Raw genomic sequence first — 19,065 nt, 5'->3', positions numbered from 1 at the left:
ATGGCAGCCATTTTTTGCTTTAGCCTCAAGTCTCAGGGAACGCTGAGTCCGGTCTCCCTGGATACATCTCCCAGGAGTCAGGTTATACAGCGGTATTTCATACCAGCCACTGCGGTCTATATAGTTGATTGTAGTGCCCACTGCAGTTATATTGTATACTCTGCATTGCATGTGACTTGTGCTAGCGCTGCTGTCTGTTTCTTTTATTCTCAAACTGTCAGCTAATACCTTTCCCTGTCTTTCATTATTCGTATAAGGGGTTCATTGTACCTCACATCTCCCTATATTTGTGAGGGCTATCGCATACTATATATCGGTGTTGCGCACTACACTGTGCCAGATTGTGTGCTGCATTATTCTTGCAGCTATGTCTGGCAAAGGCAAGAATAACAGCCTGCTGCTCCCACTCTGGTGTCTTGCAAGTCCTGCTCAGCAGGCTTTGCTTCAGAGGATCTCATTCAAGATGGCCTTTGTGCATCTTGTTATGCAGCACCTGGCCCATCAGCTCCGTGCTGTGTTCTCTTCCCAGTCCACCCAGTTATCAGATTCTGAATTATCTGGAGATGCATAAGACTCAGACATCTCTCTCACTCTGACTCTCCCTCGGGAGACGAGGAACTCCACTATGAATTGAATACACCTGCACTTGAGAGCTGTAAAATCTATTCTTCAAATAGAAGAGACAGAACCCACTACTAAGGCAAAAGAGCCAAAAGTTTGTTTTGCCAGAGTTTCCTCACTCTGATCAGCTATCTGAGTATATGAGTGAAGCATGGAATATGCCAAGTAAAAGGTTTCAGCTGCCTAAATTCTTAATTTCCAGCTACTGATTGCAAGCTGGAAGTTCCCCCTGCAGTGTGTGGATTCTCACATGACACGCCTAGTTAAGAATGCTACCATACCTATCCATATTGCATCCTCCTTAAAGGAGACTACAGATAGAAAGATTGAAACTTGCCTGAAATCTATATACTCTCTTACAGGAGCTATTACTTGTATAGCCAGGGCTACGGCCTGGATGGCAAAAACAATTGAGAGTTGGGCAGAGGCCCTAGAAGATGCATTTCTACTTCAGGGTCCATAGGGGGTCCACAGGGTTGCCCTTGGGGGTATAGCTGGATCTGGATCCACGGGCACCACGCAATCAAAGCTTTTGCTGCTTCCAGGATGCACTGGGTCCATCCTCTATAACCCGCCCCCGAGCCACATGCACCTCAGTGTTAGTTGGTGCCCGGCCGGAGTCGGGTCACCCTTAGCGCAGGGGGGCTGCTTAGCGGAGGGCTCGCCCTCCACGGAGGCATACCCCGCGGGTCCACTAGAGCATCAGGGAATACAGCTTGAATCTGCATCCTGGGGGTTAAATGCTAGCCAGGGGAGGCAGCCTTCCCTGTCTAGCGGCTCCTCCCCTCAGCTTAGCGCGCCTTTCTGCTCGGGTCTGGCGTCGCTGAGCTGCTTCCTCCTTCGGCCACAACTCCTCTGAGGTCTTCAGCGGCCATTTTCTGTACAGTGACAGCGCAGATATCTCAGGCAGCGTGCGGACTGGTCCCCCTATGTACCTCTCTCCTGCTAGGACAGCGTACACAGCACTATAGCCCTCCCAGACACTGAATCTGGGCAGGTTGATTGTAGTGACAAGGTGCAGTGACTATTAACTTCTGCATTGTATGTGACTTTTGCTAGTGCTGACTGTGCTTTATTTCTAAATACTGTCAGTCTATGCCTATCCCTTTCCTTCTCCTACAGCCCTGGCAGGTGTGTGTGGGAAGGGCTTTTCTTGGATCTCACCTCTATAAATTCATGTATTTGTGAGGTCGGTCACATACAGTTGTGTGCTATATCTGTTGGCTTGTGTGCTGCATGCTTGCAGGGCGCCAGGAGTAAAACACTAAACTTCTCTATTGTGGGTTTTTTGTCTGGATTAGGACATTATATATATATATATATATATATATATATATATATATATATATATATATTTTATCGTGTCTGACGAGGAAGTTGAGTGCTCCGCGGCTCCTACTCTGTTCTCCTGCAGACGCTGCGTCGCAGGGGTCAATGAGGAGGATTTATCACAGGATGGGCTGTGTGTGAGGTGCCTGCAGTTACCTGGTCCCTCTAACCCCCCAATTTCGGGACAGGACCCTCCTTGGGCAGTGTTTTCTCAGGTGCTGGCTTCCATCGTGGAAAGCGCCTGGCGGTCCCGATTGCTCTCCCCCATAGGGGGTTACCCCAATCAGCCATCCCCTATTCCCCGGGTATACTGCATTTATTGCAGTCTCCCCCTGGGCCTCAGATAGGTAACCCCATATATGGACTAACAATGTATATTCAGTCTCCTCCAGTGACACAGCAGTCTGTTATTCCCTTTCAGGGTCTCCTTCAGGGGGCTCAACCACCATGGGTGGAAGTGTTCTCTAGTTCAGTCCAGAGTTTGGCGGCCTCATCTTCAGCCTTTCAAACTATGCTACGAAGTGACAAGCCTCACAAGGCATCTAAACGCCCTGTTATGTCATCCCAGTCTGCGCAAGTATCAGACTCGGAGGCGTCCTCGGGTGATGGGGAATTGCCTGAGGACATTGACTCTGATTCCCCTGTCCGGGAGGTGGAAACTAAGTCTTCTATTAATGTGCCGGCTTTGGTAAGGGCGGTGCGGTCCATTCTTGATATTGAGGATGACGCACCGGCCCCTAAATCTAAGTATTCAAATTTCAAACAGGCAAAAGTGACTTCTACTGTTTGACCAGCTGACTGATCATATGGCGGAGGCCTGGCAGTCACCTAGTAAAAGGTTCCAGCCGCAGAAACGTTTAGCGTCTAGTTATCAGTTTCCTGCAAGTCATTGTAAAAAGTGGGAAATCCCGCCTGCGGTGAATTCTCATGTTACTCGCTTAATCAAGAGTGCTACCTTGCATATGCCTTCCGTTTTATCCCCAAAGGATACCACAGACCGGAAAGTGGAGACTTTTTAAAAAAAATCAATCTATTTTCTCTTTGGGGCGGTGGCCCGTCCGTCCATGGCCATCTCTTGGGTGGCTAAAGCCATTGAGAGCTGGGACAATGTACTGGAAGATACCTTTCCTGAGGATTCTCCGGAGGTTCAGAGAGCTTTAGTGGGACAGAAGTGGGATGCCGCTTCCTATATTGGAGAAGCGTCTATGGATGCCAGTCTTCTGACTTCCAGATTATCGGCTGCAGCGGTGTCTGCTCGCCGGTCTTTGTGGCTACGTTCTTGGAGAGCGGATGCGGATTCCAAGAAAGGCCCGGAGGCCTTACCCTTTAATGGGGAGATATTGTTTGGCCCTGACCTGGACAAAATTATAGATACCCTAGCAAAGTCTAAGTCAGCTTTTCTACCATCGGCAGCAACACCTTCTAAGGCTAGGACCTCTGCATTTCGGTCCTTTCGTTCTCAGGGAAAGTCCAAGGGACAGTCCTTCCCGATGCAGTCAGCAACCAAGGCCAACCCTAAACCTAAGAAGGTGTGGAGTGCTAGACGCCCTACTTCCAAGCCGGAGGATAAACCTTATGCCTGATGGGACAGGCCTCCCTCTGGTGGATCCCAGAGTGGGAGGCCGACTACTTCAATTCACCCAGTGCATGTACAACACCACCACGGATGCTTGGGTTCGAGAAGTGGTATCTCAGGGGTACACCCTCTCCTTTCGTCGCAGACCTCCGCAACAGTTCTTCTACATAAATCCTTCTCAGAACAAGACCAAGGCCTTGCAGATTCAGGAAGCCAAAGAGTCCTTGCTGAAAGCAGGGGTCATTGTTCCCGTTCCGCCTTCTCAACGCGAGACTGGTCTCATCGGCTTATCCTCAATTTGAAGTCGCTGAACAAATACCCGAATACCCAAATTCAAGATGGAAACTTTGCGTTCCATCATTCTGGCTATGGAACCTGGGGATTACATCGCCTCCCTGGACATCCAGGGCGACTGTCTTGGGCAGAGTGCCACCTTCCGGCCATCTCGGCAGTCTTCATTCCAGGAGTCCTCAATTGGGAGACGGACTTCCTCAGCCGTCACGACGTGCATCCCGGGGAATGGTTGCTTCACCCAGAAGTATTTCAACTACTCGTGGACAGGTGGGGACTGCCGGAGGTGGACCTCATGGCCTCCGGTCACAATCACAAGTTGCCCGTGTACGGGTCCAGGACAAGAGATGCCGGCGCAAACCTGGTGGACGCACTGTCAGTGAAATGGACCTTTCAGCTGGCGTATCTATTCCCTCCGATATCCCTGTTTCTTCAGGTTCTTCGGAAATTCTAACAGGAAGGCGGCACGCATGCTGCTGGTGGCTCCGGCTTGGCCCAGACGTCCTTGGTAATCCAATCTGCAGAGCCTCTCCATCGAGGCTCCGTTCCTTCTGCCTCAACGCCGGGACCTGTTGTCTCAGGGTCCCTGCCTTTACCCGGATCTGGGTCGTCTGTCTTTGATGGCGTGGCTCTTGAGACATCCGTCTAAGGTCCCGGGCTTTTCAAGCTCAGTCATCAACACGATGCTACAGGCGTGCAAGCCTGCTTCCGCCAGGATTTACCACAGAGTGCGGCACACTTATTTTCAGTAGTGTGAGTCCAGAAACTACGATCCTCAGGTGTTTTGCGTTTCATGGATTTTGGTGTTCCTTCAGTCTGGTTTGGATCTAGGCTTACGTCTTGCTTCTTTAAAGGTTCATGTGTCTGCACCATCTGTGTGGTTCCAGCGTAGGATCGCTACACTGCCAGATGTCCGCACCTTTTTTCCAGGGTGTTCTCAGAATTCAGCCTCCCTTTGTTCCTCCGATGGCTCCTTGGGATTTGGAGGTGGTGCTTCGACCCTACAGGGTCCTCCATTTGAACCTTTTGAGTCGGTGGAACTCAAGTGGTTGACGGCAATTGCTTCGGCCAGGAGGGTGTCAGAATTGGGGGCTCTATCCTGTCGTCCTCCTTTTCTGATTTTTCACCAGGACAGGGCGGTGCTTCGCACTCGTCCGGGTTTTCTACCTAAGGTGGTTTCTAAGTTCCACATTAATGTGCAAATTGTTGTGCCAGCCTTTCATTCATTTGATCTCTCGACTGGTGAGGCTTCCTTGGATGTAGTCCGTGCTCTGAGTTTACGTGGACCGGACTAGTTCCATTCGGAAGTCGGATTGCTTGTTCGTCCTCTTTGGTGTTCACAAGAAGGGTTGGCCTGCCAACAAACAAACAAACTTTGGCACGTTGGCTTCGTTTGGTTATTTTTGAGGCTTATACACAGGAGGGTTTACCTGTTCCGGCCTCTGTTAAGGCTCATTCTACTCGGTCTGTGGGTCCCTCGTGGGCTGCTAGCCGTGGCGCCTCCGCTAATCAGCTGTTTATGGCGGCCACGTGGTCTTCCATACAGACCTTTCTGAGGTTCTATGCGTTTGACACCTTCGCCTCCCAGGATTCATCCTTCGGGCGCTGAATTCTCCTTTCCGCACAGGATTGTCCCCACCCATAGTTGAACTGCTTTGGGACATCCCCAAGGTCAACCCTATGGACCCTGAAGTAGAAAACAAGAGATATGGTAAGAACTTACCTTTCTTATCTCTGTTCTACGAAGTCCATAGGTTCCACAGGGCGCCCGTCCTGACGCACCTGGCTTCATATGGGCTGTGTGACTGGTCACCGGTTTTCCGTCTCCCTTTCTGTGAGTATGGTTCTTGTGTGTTCCTGTTTTCCTTCTCTCTGGTTTTCCTCCTCTGGCCTTGGCTACTTACCAACTGAGGTGCCTGTGGCTTGGGGGTGGGGTATAGTAGAGGATGGACCCAGTGCATCCTGGGAGCAGCAAAAGCTTTAACTGCGTGGTGCCCATGGATCCAGATCCAGCTATACCCCAAGGTCAACCATGTGGACCCTATGGACTTCGTAGAAACAGAGATAACAAAGGTAAGTTCTTACCATATCTCTTGTTTTCCCTCTGATGCTTCGAGGGAACAGCTGTCCTACATATCTCACATTAGAGATGCAGCCTCCTATTTAGGTGAAGCAGCTTTGGATACTGGTCTCCTAGCTTCCATGGCATCTGCTACTTCCGTGGTATCCCGCCGTATTGTTTGGCTTCACTCATGGAAGGCAGATTCTGACTCTAAAAAGACATTTGGAGTGTCTGCCTTATTCTGGGGAGATCCTGTTTGGCCCAGACAGAATTGGACAAGATTGTGACTACTTTGGCAGTTTCCAAGATTGCATTCTTGCCCTCTGCATCTACTACGAAGCCTCGGATGTCATCCTTTCGGTCCTTTCTTCCTCAAGGAAAAGCTAAAGGTCAGTCTTTTCCAAGGCAGTCAGCATCCACTAAGGCCTCCAAGCCTAGGACCGAACAGGCCTGGGCTACTAGACGTCCACCTACCAAATCTGAGGACAAGCCTTCAGCCTGATGGGGCGGGCCTCTCCCTGGGGGCTCCCATGGTGGGAGGCCGACTTCTTCAGTTCGCCCAGTTCTTCTGGCGTCAGACCACCTCAGACACCTGGGTAAAAGAAGTGGTCTCCCACGGATACTCCCTCTTATTCCTGAGGCGGCCCCCACAAGCAGTTCTTTGGCACAGGACCTTCATCGAACCCAAGAAAAGCCCTGCTGTTCCAGAAGGCCATTCATAATACCCCTGCTCTCAGGGGTAATACTTTCGGTCCCCTCCTCACAGTGAGGGAAGGGCTATTATTGTACCCTTTTCTTGGTTCAGAAGCCCAATGGGACTCATCGGCCTATCCTCAACCTCAAGTCTCTGAACAAGTTTATCAGGGTGCCCAGGTTTCCTGGCTATGGAGCATGGGGACTTTATGGTGTCTCTGGACATTTTAAGACTCTTACCTACATGTAACTATAGCGCCTTCTCATCAGCAGTATCTCCGGTTTCAAGCTCTGCCTTTTGGGCTTTCTACAGCTCCTCAGGTCTTTACCAAGATCATGGCCGTTATGACAGCCTATTTTCATCGTCAAGGGATCAGACTGCTCTCATACGTGGATGGATTCTTGCTCTTAGCAAGCTCCCCAGAGATTCTTCACCGCCATTTACAAGTAACCATTGCCTTTCTACAAACACACGGTTGGCTGATCAACTGGAAAAAGTCTTCCCTGACTCCTTCTCAAAGAGTGGTACATCTGGGACCCCTCCTGGACTCTCAGGCTCAGAGAATCTTAATGACAGTATACAAAATCTCTGCCCCATCTGCTCAGATCCCAGACAATGGGCCTCTCTCTGGAGGTTCGCCTGTCCCTTTCCTGGTGGCTACAGACGTGCAACTTATACAAGGGTCACCCCTTTTGGATCCCGGACTGGGCACTCCTCACCACTGACGCAAGCGTTCGCGGTTGGGGCGCAGTAATCGCCCAGCACTCCTTCCAAGGATGCTAGACTCCAGCCGAGGCAGTATTACCAATCAACGTCCTGGAACTCTGAGACATTTACAAAGTCCTCACTCTGGCTCAGGATACTCTTCCGGGCAGGCCAATACAAGTACAATAGAAGTGGCCTTCCTCAATCACCAAGGAGGCACTGGAAGTCGGTCAGCAATGGCAGAAGTGTCCCGCATTCTCACATGGGTTGAACGCCATCTCCCAACCATCTCCGCAGTGTTCATCTCGGGGATTCTCAATTGGGAGGTGGATTTCCTCAGCCGTCACGATGTGCATGCAGGGGAGTGGTCTCTCAATCCAGAAGTCTTTCAGCTTCTGGTGGACAAATGGGGTCTACCGGACGTGGACCTCATGGCCTCACGACACAACCGCAAGCTTCCAGTGTACGGGGCCAGGACGAGGGACCCCAACCCAGCATTCGTTGACGCATTATCTGTGAGGTGGACCTTCCATTTGGCATACCTCTTTCCTCCAGTCTCCCTTCTGCCATGGATTCTTTGGAAGTTCAAGCAAGAAGGGGGCACAGTCCTGTTGGTAGCTTCGGCTTGGCCCAGGCGCCATTGGTACTCCGACTTTCAAAGTCTCTCCATAGACGTTCCTCTCCAACTTCCTCTACGACCAGACCTGTTGCCTCAGGGTCTCTGTCTACATCTGGACCTAGCCTGCCTGTCTTTAACAGCTTGGCTCTTGAGATAATCCTCCTAAGGTCTAAAGGGTTTTCTAGCTCTGTGGTCCAGACCATGCTCAGAGCGTGTAAGCCGCCTCTGTCAGGATTTATCACTGAGTGTGGCATAGGTATTTCCAGTGGTGTGCTACTAGAAACTATGACCCTCAGGTTTTTAGGGTTTCTAGAATCCTTTGAAAAAAAGGAGGGGAAAGGGTAGAAAACTACCCAGCTACCGGCGCTGATATAAATTGATTGGGAAACTGTCAATAGTGATCAGCTGCAGATGCTTGGAGTTTAGTGTGAACTCCAATACAAATAAAACAACACAGGCACTGCGCTGTGATCACATCTGACTACATGGAATGATCTTTCATATAATAGAACACACACTGTGTGAATAAAAATGAATTTTACTTCTAGAAAATGGATACAAACATGAAACATGAAAAAGCTGAGCATATGAAAAAATGAATGAGTAGAAATTGTAGCAAATTGGATGATTTGTATCAACAGATAGATCCTCTAATGAGCAAATATGAAACAGTTAAAATGTGGCAAATCAGTTCAATCGGATCATATCAATTGGATAAAATTGTGCTGGATTAGTCCTTGTACATGCTGTTTATAAATACTGCATTCTGACACCCATAATAGACAACTGGAATGGTTGTTTTAAACCTGTTAATAGGTAGAGTGGCAATAAGTCGTGCTGGCGTCCCAGCATGTGACTGACTCTTGTAAAACCGATTGAGGTATGAGACCTATTGTGTTGTGAAGTCTCCCCGTGGGAGAGTGTGTCCGCCGGCACAAATGTTGGTTAGGCAGCAGACAGATGGTTTCCCTCTCTCCGTGTAGATGTAAAGGAGAGAGTGTGTCTTATCCTTGCCTTTCTTCAGACTGGATTAGATCTCGCACTCTGCCTAGCCTCTCTGAAAGCGCACATTTATGCTTTGTCCATCTGGTTCCAGCGCAGAATTGCTCCTCTACCGGATGTTCACACCTTCCTGCAAGGTGTTCTACGTATCCAACCTCACTTTTTCTCTCCTGTGGCTCCGTGTGATTTGTTAGTGGTTCTCCACGCACTTCAGGAACCTCAATACTAACCCCTGGATTCAGTAGATGTCAAATGGCTCACTGCAAAGTCTCTTTCTTCTGGCTATAGCATCTGCCCATCGGGTATCGGATTTTGTGGCGCTCTTCTCTCGCTCCCCATTTCTACTTCAGGGTCCATAGGGTATCCACAGGATACCTTGGGGTATAGGTGATGACGTCAGTCTTCAGGCACCACAGAGTTAAGGTTTTCAGCCTCCCAGGATGCATCTGGGTCCCTCTCCTATACCCCGCCCCCGGGCCAAGGCATCTCAGTTTCGTCGGTGCCTGGCCAGAGTCGGAGGCACTGTGCAGAGGGGGGCTATGAAGAGCCCCTGAAGTTTCTTTTAAAGGCAGCGCTGGCTGCACATCTGGGAGTACAGCATGGACAGTCAGTACTGACGTCCATGCCTTCTCCCCTACACCCCGCCGGTACCAGAACGCCGGTACTGATCCGGGGATGCTGGTAGACATCTGGGGTCAAGGCTAGCGGTGTCCCCAGATGTTTTGGACCATGGCCGGATCCAAGGGGATGCAGGTAAGCAGCGGGGTCCCGCGGTGGGTCCCCGCTGGTCACATGGTCCTGAGTCCCCAGGCAGGGGGCTCCCTGGGGACTGGCTGCAGCGTGGAGCCAGGCGACCAACCTGCGCTTCCACTACCCCCTGGGACAGCGGGCCGCTGCTGAGCGGCATGCACTGCGGCGTCCCAGGGGTTAAATGCATGCCAGGGGAGCGCGCTTTCCCTGTCTCACAGCCGGCGCCTCCCCTGCTGCACACAGCCTCTCTGCTCTGCCTGATTGGCCACAGTGTGTCAGCTGTCCTCCCCAGGCCGGCCTCCTTCATCTTCTGCTCCTCGGTGGCCATCTTTAAAGCATGGTGAACACTGCTGGAAGCCTGTGAGCGGTGGCATTGCGGTCTGGGTCCCCCAGCATACCTCTCCTCTGTTTGTCACAGGTCAGTGTATGCACCGCTGAGTCCTACCAGCCTGAGGGTCTGAGTAGTTGAGAATCAGTGCTAATAGTGCAGGGATTTGTTTCTTCTGCATTGTATGTGACTGAACTGCTAGCCTGCTGTCTGTACTTTCACTTTCTACTGTCAGCCTTATTACTGTCCCTGATCTTGCTCTGCTCAAAGCCCTTGCGGTGCGCGGTGTGCAGGGTGTTATTCACACTATACCAATACGTATAGGTGTGAGTGTCACATACTTACCATCATGTCTGAGACTGATTTTCCTCTCCAGCTCATGTGTACTAAATGTAAGGTACCAATAGTGGAGGGGGAGGGTAACGCGGAGGGGTTATGCCCCCAGTGCCTGGCACTGTCACGGCCGATTATGGTCACGGTCCAGGAACCTCCCTGGGTTTGTTTCGCTAAGGCGCTTACAACCCTTGTGGGCCAGCTAGCTCCGCCACCTGCGTTTACCCAGACGGGTTTGTCCCAGCAGTCAGTGGTGTCGTCACCCATGCGGGAGTTCCCGAGACAATTGATGGTACCCCACAGTCTCCCTGTCCCTTCCCAGGTTTCTCCGGAGCCTGCGTGGGTTAATACTCTTAACTACATCGGTTCAGCATTTGTCCGATGTTTTACAGGGGGAGTCTGTGTTGCGGCCTCATAACGGCCGGTGGCGTCTTTATCTGCTCCTTATGGGGATGACGATGAGACGTCAGATCATGGGGAGATTCTGGATCTATCTGACCAAGAACCTCTCCGTACCAAAGAGCCGGACGCTAAGTCCAAGGTGTATATCCCTGGTCTTATTCGAGCGGTCCGCTCTGCTTTAGTTATTGAGGATATTGATCCTTTGGTGGCCACATTCATATATGCCTTTTTAAGGATATTAAGGGTGAGGCTACGGTGTTCCCTCTTTCTGATCAATTAGTGGATCATTTAGAGGAGGCGTGGAAAAATCCAGGTTAACTGTTTCAGCCCCAGAGACGCTTAGCCGTGGCTTATCCGTTTGCGGTCAATTATTTTTCTGAGCGGGAATCTCCTACGCAAGTGGATTCACATGTCACACGCCTAGTCAAAAGTGCCACGTTGCCTATGCCTTCGATGTCATCCTTGAAGGATGTCACTGACCGCAAGGTGGAGATCTGCCTCAAATCCGTTTATTCCCTTGCAGGGAAGCATCCAGACCGTCTCTGGCCGTGTGTTGGGTAGCCAGAGCTATGGAGCGCTGGGCGGATAATTTGGAGGCGTCTTTGGACTCTGACTGTTCGGCTGAACAGACCGAGTTGGTGGGCATTCTCCGAGACTCGGCCACTTGCATTAATGAAGCGGCCTTAGATATTTGTATGCTCACCTCTAGGATCTCCTCTGCAGCCGTGGCTGCTCGTCGCACCTTATGGTTGCGTTCTTGGAAAGCGGACGCGGATTCCAAAAAGGGATTAGAAGGTCTGGACAGGTACTATTTGGTCCAGATCTGGACAAAATTGTAGTTACGTTGGCAGCAGCAAAATCTGCATGTCTTCTGTCTGCTACGATTCCTTCTAGTGCTGGTGGGTCGTCCTTTTGGCCTCACAGGGCCTAAGGTAGGCCTAAAGTACAGTCCTTTCCATGGCAGGATGGGGCCAAGAAATTGTCCAAGCCCAAGAAACAGGTCTGGGGTACCAGACGTCCGGCTCCTAGGTCAGATAACAAACCTGCGGCCTGACGGGCCAGGCCTCCTTTTGGGGGACCCCAAAGTGGGGGGCGCCTGCTTCAGTTCGCCCGGTGCTGGTCGCAGTGCATGTTCCAATTTCCCAGAGGGGCCTGGGTTTCTATTCCATTCTATTTTTGGTGCAGAAACCCAAAGGGTCTTACCGTTCAATACTAAACCTAAAGGCCCTCAGCAAGTCCTTGAGGGTGCCTCTGTTTCGGATGGAGACCCTGTGGTCCATTATTCTGGCACTGGAACCTGGGGACTACATGGTGTCATTGGACATCCAGGACGCTTACCTGCATGTCCCTATTCTTTTGCGCCATCAGCAGTTCCTCAGATTGGCAATCTGCAACGAACATTTCCAGTTCCGGGCACTGCCTTTTGGCCTGGTGACTGCTCCACGGGTATTCACCAAGGTCATGGCGGCTCTCCTGCGGACGCAGGGAGTCCGACTGTTGCCTTATCTGGACGACCTCCTGTTGATAGCGGGGTTTCCAGAGCTTCTTTTACACCATCTGGATCTGACGATTGCGGTACTGCAACGTCACGGCTGGTTGACAAACTGGCAGAGGTCCACTCTCACCCCGTCTCAGAGGATCCTGCACCTCGGGGCCTTATTGGACTCCAGGCAGCAGTGGATCTTTGTGATGGAGGAAAAGATCCTTGCTTTGTAGTTGAGGGTGCGCAGTTGTCTGCAGTGTCGTCGAGTGTCGATACACTTGGCAAAGAGGTTATTGGGCTCAATGGTGTCGGTATACGACATGGTGGAGTACGCCCAATTTCACTCCAAACCTCTGCTGCTATTGATCCGGTCCAGATGGAATGGATTGCCTCAGTGTCTCAAGTCCCAGACGATGGGGCTCACTCCGGATGTTCGCCTGTCTCTAACCTGGTGTTTGCAGATGACCCACCTCAACAAGGGTCGCCCGTTCTGGGTGGCGAACTGGGTCCTGTTAACAACGGACGCCAGTCTCCGGTGCTGGGGAGCTGTCACGGGTCCACACTTGTTTCAGGGCAGGTGGACTCGGGCGGTAGCGAAGCTTCCAATAAACATTTTGGAGCTCCATGCGGTGTCAAGAGCTCTCCAGCGGGCACAGCCGGTTCTCCAGGGTCACCCTGTGCAGGTCCCGTCGGACAACGCCACCACGGTGGCCTATTTAAACCAGCAAGGAGGAACCGGGAGAGTGGTCTTTATACCAGGACGTCTTTCGGAGTCTGGTGGACAAGTGGGGTCTTCCAGAGATAGACCTCATGGCGTCCCGGCACAACAACAAGTTGCCGGTGTACGGGTCTCGAACATGAGACGAAAAGGCGTCTCTGGTGTATGCCCTGTCCGTCTAGTAGACGTTCCAGTTTGCCTACCTTTTCCCTTCTTCCGCGGGTATTACGGAAATTCAAATCAAGAAGGAGGTACGCTACTGTTGATAGCTTCCGAGTGGCCCAGACGGCACTGGTTCTCCGACCTCCAGAGTCTGTCAGTAGACGTTCCTCTGAGGTTACCATTACGACCGAATCTGCTGTCATAGGGTCCTTGTCTTCACCCGGACCTGACTCGGTGTGGCTGTTGAAACGGTCATGCTAAGGTCCAGAGGGTTTTTCTAGCTCCGCGGTGCAAACCATAATAAGAGCTCGTAAACCTTCCTCGGCAAGAATCTACCATCGTGTGTGGCATACTTTCTTCCGGTGGTGTAGACCTAGAGGGTATTCCCTTAGGGAGTTCCGCCTGTCTAGGGTGTTTGCTTTCCTACAGGCTGGACTGGATCACGGGCTTCGCCTGGCTTCTCTGAAAGTGCAGGTGTCTGCCCTGTCAGTCTGGTTTCATCGTAGGATTGCTGCGCTCTCTGATGTGCACACCTTTATGCGAGGTGTTCTTCGCATTCAGCCACCTTTTGTTCCACCGGTGGCGCCTTGGAATTGGGCTGTGGTCCTGAGAGTTCTCTAGGGGCCGCCGTTTGAACCACTGGACTCAGTGGACTTTAAATGGCTTACAGCTGAAACCATATTCCTTCTGGCCATTGCCTCGGCCAGACGGATTTCGGATTTACGGGTTCTCTTGTAGACCCCCTTTTCTGATTTTTCATAGGAATAGGGCGGTGCTTCGCACTCGTCCGGGATTCCTTCCCGAAGTGGTATCCAGTTTTCACATCAATGAAGAAATTGTTGTGCCGGCTTTCAATTCACCTGGACTTTCAGTGGGTGACGCCACTTGGGATGTTGTGCGGGCATTGAGAATTTATGTTGACCGCACTTCTTCTTTTAGGAAGTCGGACGCCTTGTTTGTCCTCTATGGCTTCCGTAAAAAGGGTTGGCCTGCTTCAAAGTAGACTTTGGCAGGCTGGATTCGTATGGCAATTTCAGAAGCTTATCTTCATGAAGGTCTTCCAGTTCCCTCCTTGGTGAGGGCTCATTCCTCTAGGTCTGTGGGTCCTTCGTTTGCAGCTAGACGTGGTGCCTCTGCAGTTCAGATCTGCAAGGCTGCTACGTAGTCTTCTGTCAATACCTTTGTGAGGTATTACGCTTTTCACATCTTTGCCTCTCAGGATGCTTCCTTCGGGCGGCGGATTCTCCTCTCAGCACAGGAGCGTCCCCACCCTTAAAGGATACTGCTTTGGGACATCCCCAAGGTATCCTGTGGATACCCTATGGACCCTGAAGTAGAAAATATGAGATATGGTAAGAACTTACCCTTGTTATCTCTATTTCTACGAAGTCCATAGGGTTCCACAGGACTCCCGCCCTGTCGCACCTGTACTGCAGATGGGCTTTATTCTGGTCACCGGTTTTTCCGTCTCCCTATGGTGAGAATGTGATTCTTGTGAGTGTCCAGATTTTTTTTTTTTTCTTCTCTCTCTTTCTTCTCCTCCGGCCTATGGCTTGTGACGTAACTGAGATGCCTTGGCCCGGGGGCGGGGTATAGGAGAGGGACCCAGATGCATCCTGGGAGGCTGAAAACCTTAACTCTGTGGTGCCTGAAGACTGACGTCATCACCTATACCCCAAGGTATCCTGTGGAACCCTATGGACTTCGTAGAAATAGAGATAACAAGGGTAAGTTCTTACCATATCTCATATTTTCTAATCTTTCATCTGGACAGGGCTGTTCTTCTAATGCGCCCTGGCTTCCTTCCCAAGGTGGTCTCTCGTTTCCACCTTAATGAGGAAATTGTGGTTCCGGCCTTTTAATCACCAGACCTCTCGGTTGCCTCTTTGGATGTGGTCCATGCTCTGAAGATCTATGTGGACCGTACTAGTTCCATCAGGAAATTGGACTCCCTTTTTTTCCTATATGGTTTCCACAAGAAGGGATGGCCAGCTAACAAATACTCTGGCCAGATGGCTTTTTGCATGACTATCTCACAGGCTTACACGCAGACTGACCTTCGTGTGCTGGCTGCAGTATCTGCTCATTCTACTCGCTCTGTGAGTCCCTTATGGGCAGCCCGCCATGGCGTGTCTGCTGAACAACTATGCAAGGCGGCCACGTGGTCTTCTGTCCACACCTTTCTTAGGTTCTATGCCTTTGATACATTTGTCTCTCAGGATGCTTCCTTCGGACGCCTGGTTCTCCTCTCAGCTCAGGAGCGTCCCCACCCTTGAACAACTGCTTTGGGATATCCCCATTGTCTCCTTGTGGAACTCTATAGACCCTGATGAAGAAAAGGAGTGTTAAGGTAACTCTTTCTTCAAAGTCCATAGGATCCACAGGGCACCCACCCTGATGCACCTGGCTTCTATGGGTTTCTTCTCTTGGTCACTTGTTTCCTTCTCTGTGCGAGTGTGATTCTTCAGTGTACCAGTCTTCCTCCTATCATGCTCCTGCCTAGGGCTTGTTAACAAAACTGATTTGCCTTCAGGCTGTGGGCGGGGTATTGGGGAAAGGACTGGAGCATTTTGGGATAGCAAAAAGCTTTGCTGTCGGTGTCCGGTCCTCCCAAGTACCACATTGTCTCCCTGTGGACCCCATGGATTTCGAAGAAAGAGAGTTAACAAGGGTAAGTTTTACCCTAACTCTCCTTTTCTCTTAAAAAATGGATAAATACCCAATATAAAAATGTATAGATGCAAATGTGCAGATTAAATTTATTAACATTATTTTATATTGTACATTTTTATATTGGGTGTTTATCCATTTTTAAAGAGAAAACTAGATACTACTTCAGCGCTTATCTTTTAGATATTTGTGGGGGGTTTTTGTTAGCAGCTTACAATACAGCAGCTTGGCGTATCATTCACAATTGTGTAGATTCAACACCTGAGATATGGGTATATATTGACTTGTTCCATACCACCTCAGGTTTTTTTTTTTGTTTTTGCTATACAAAATAAAAAAAATATTGTGTCTGACTGTACCAAGTCGGTGCAAAAAGTACTGAACCGATGTTCATGAAAACTGCATCATTTTGTAGTGTACAACTCCTAGAAATAACCTGCACTTAGTTTCAACTCGATCCATCAAGTTAATGCTGAGCAATGACAAAAAATATTTTTTTTACTCAATCAATGCAAGAGATAGGTATGATACCATGCGTGCGGCTGGTAAGGGATGGGGGAAAGGTGCTTTGGGCCCGTGTTCACTTGAATAGGATAGGTTATATAGCTGTCTGTGCACAGGGCACACAGTGACATTGGTGTGAGTGGTGGGTGAATAGGATAGGTTACATAGCTGTCTGTGCACAGGGCACACAGTGACATTGGTGTGAGTGGTGGGTGAATAGGATAGGTTACATAGCTGACGGTGCACAGGGCAAACAGTGACATTGGTGTGAGTGGTGGGTGAATAGGATAGGTTACATAGCAGTCTGTGCACAGGGCACACAGTGACACTGGTGTAAGTGGTGAGTGAATAGCATAGGTTAACACAGTGACACTGGTGTAAGTGGTGAGTGAATAGCATAGGTTACATAGCAGTCTGTGCACAGGGCACACAGTGACATTGGTGTGAGTGGTGGGTGAATAGGATAGGTTACATAGCAGTCTGTGCACAGGGCACACAGTGACATTGGTGTGAGTGGTGGGTGAATAGGATAGGTTACATAGCAGTCTGTGCACAGGGCACACAGTGACATTGGTGTGAGTGGGTGAATAGGATAGGCTCCATAGCAGTCTGTGCACAGGGCACACAGTGACATTGGTGTGAGTGGTGGGTGAATAGGATAGGCTACATAGCAGTCTGTGCACAGGGCACACAGTGACATTGGTGTGAGTGGTGGATGAAAGGCGCTGCTGCCACCAGTCTGTATAGCACTGCTGGTCACGTGGGCCACTCCCGCGACAGGGCCCTTGTGTAAAGCAATACAACTAGAACAACTCAAATGACAAGTGATTTCAACGCATGCGAAACTGCGGGCAGCAGCTAGTTTGACAAAAAGCAAATCACATCCAAATAGGAAACATAACAGATAAATCAGCAATATAATAGAGGCAATAACTTACATATAAGGAAGTATAACCAATGCGATCCATCAAGTTGCTATTGGGACACACATGGATAATAAATGCAGAGCAGATAATATAAAGGAAGAACCAAAAGGAAGATGAGAAAAACATTGAGAGTCACCTCGATGATGAAAGGTCAATAGGGGGGGTCTCCATCCAAGAGACGGAGGGCATACCATGTAGCAGACGTCTGTTTTTGTAGTTTTCAGAGACCTTTATAGTTGTTCTCTCCTTTATGTACATAGAGATAATTGAAATATATATATTTACATGCTCTGTTAGAGATCAGTGATATCTGATCACTTTTCCTCTCCAGTCACTAGTTATTGAGATGAGGGATTAGTGTTTATCAGCATTGACTTTGTTATAGGTATGCTGTGTTTGTTTGTTTTTTAATAATAGTTACAAATTTTAATTAGAATATTTTTTTTTTCTTCCACTCAGAATAAATCACTCTAACAATGCAATTGTTAAACCCCCTGAGCTGACCCCACAAGCTGCTGCGAAGGAACTAGAAGAGGTGATGAAGCGTGTGCGTGAAGCTCAGTCATTGATCTCTGAGGCCATCGAGCCAGGTATGTCTGCTATTTTTGCCCTTGTTCCTTGTGTTCTTTCCTCACCTCTCTCTAAAGAATGAGTGCTGTAGTGTTAAGTAGTCTTTGGAATATTGTAAAACCAGTCCATTTTGTATGACCAGCCCTTAGTCTCTCTCGTTTCGGCCTGATCTGAAGTACCCACCCCACCATTCCTAAAAATACATTCTAAGGCCGACATGGTTCCTCTGGCCCTCTGAATTCTGCTGCTTTCCCCTGTCCTGATGGCATCTCTCGGCATCTCTCGTCTTGCTTTAGAGTCAAAATCGGAATCATTGCAATTGTCTATACACCCAATAAGAATCAGGATAAAAGGTAAAGTAGATTGCCATGTGACTGTTTCTATAGAAGAGATGCTGAATATATTGGAGATGTCCTGTACTTTTATTCTCGATCTGTTACAGATTGCAAACACATCAGTGTTCTGCGTGTAAATTGCAACAATGTACTGCAGGGATTTTAAGTACAAACTTTTTTTTTTTTTTTCTCTCCTGCTCTCTCCTTCTTTCCTCTGCAGAAACTTGATTGGCTTTAATAGCTGTCAATCAACCAGACATTACACTTTTGGCAATTGCTGATGACAAGGACTTGTTTCTATTGCACTGATACTTGCAGGGGTGGATGGGATACTGAGGACCTTCTAGGGCTGGTATTTGTAGATTACTGTTCAATGCATTATAAATATACAGGACTGGGAACAGACTACAATTCCCAGCATGCCTCCTATTCACTGGAATTCTAGCATGACTGCAATGTGAGTTTTTCACTTCTAATACAAGTATTCATTTATTTTATATTATGAAAATTCATAGATGCAACGGGAAGCAGCTATATTGTCCTGGAGGTTGGCAATTTATGCATGATGGGCTAGGTGCATGCACACTCTTATGATTATTGGCAAAATTATGTGTTTGGGTTGTACACAACAACAGACAGTGTCTCCAAGACCGTAGTTGAACATGAAAGTCCATTATGTCCATCGTTTTGAAAATTGACCTTTAAAATTTTAGAAATAACCACTTTCTTCTTCAGGGTCTATAAGGCTCCACAGGGAGACCTTGGGGTGTAGGTGGTGATTGAGGACCGGGCACCAAGCAGTTAAAGCTTTCAGCTACCAGGATGCAACGGTCTATACCCCGCCCCCGAGCCAGAGGCACCTCAGTTTCGTCGGTGCCCAGCCAGAGTCTGGTCACCATTATGCAGTGGGCTACTTAGGCAGCCCAAATATCTTTATTTATTTTCTTTGTTTTGTTTCTTTATACTAGTGCGAGCAACAGCAGAC

At 49.4% G+C, this 19,065-nt stretch overlaps 1 protein-coding gene across 5 annotated transcripts in view; it reads left to right on the top strand.

Annotated features, from left to right (window-relative positions):
* Nucleotides 1-19,065, top strand: part of SREK1 (splicing regulatory glutamic acid and lysine rich protein 1) — a 114,943-nt gene that overhangs the window by 58,907 nt on the left and 36,971 nt on the right. For all 5 annotated transcript variants that reach the window (XM_088444045.1, XM_088444043.1, XM_088444041.1 and 2 more), the window contains exon 7: nucleotides 17,635-17,765. In XM_088444045.1, the coding sequence (XP_088300171.1) occupies nucleotides 17,635-17,765 (131 nt within the window). The remainder of the gene's footprint in view (nucleotides 1-17,634; nucleotides 17,766-19,065) is intronic.

Source organism: Taudactylus pleione, unplaced genomic scaffold (genome assembly GCF_031769625.1).
Source record: "Taudactylus pleione unplaced genomic scaffold, aTauple2 ptg000345l, whole genome shotgun sequence".
NCBI lineage: Eukaryota > Metazoa > Chordata > Amphibia > Anura > Myobatrachidae > Taudactylus > Taudactylus pleione.
Note: the sequence above shows the minus strand (reverse complement) of the source record. Positions and strands in the feature narration are given on the sequence as shown.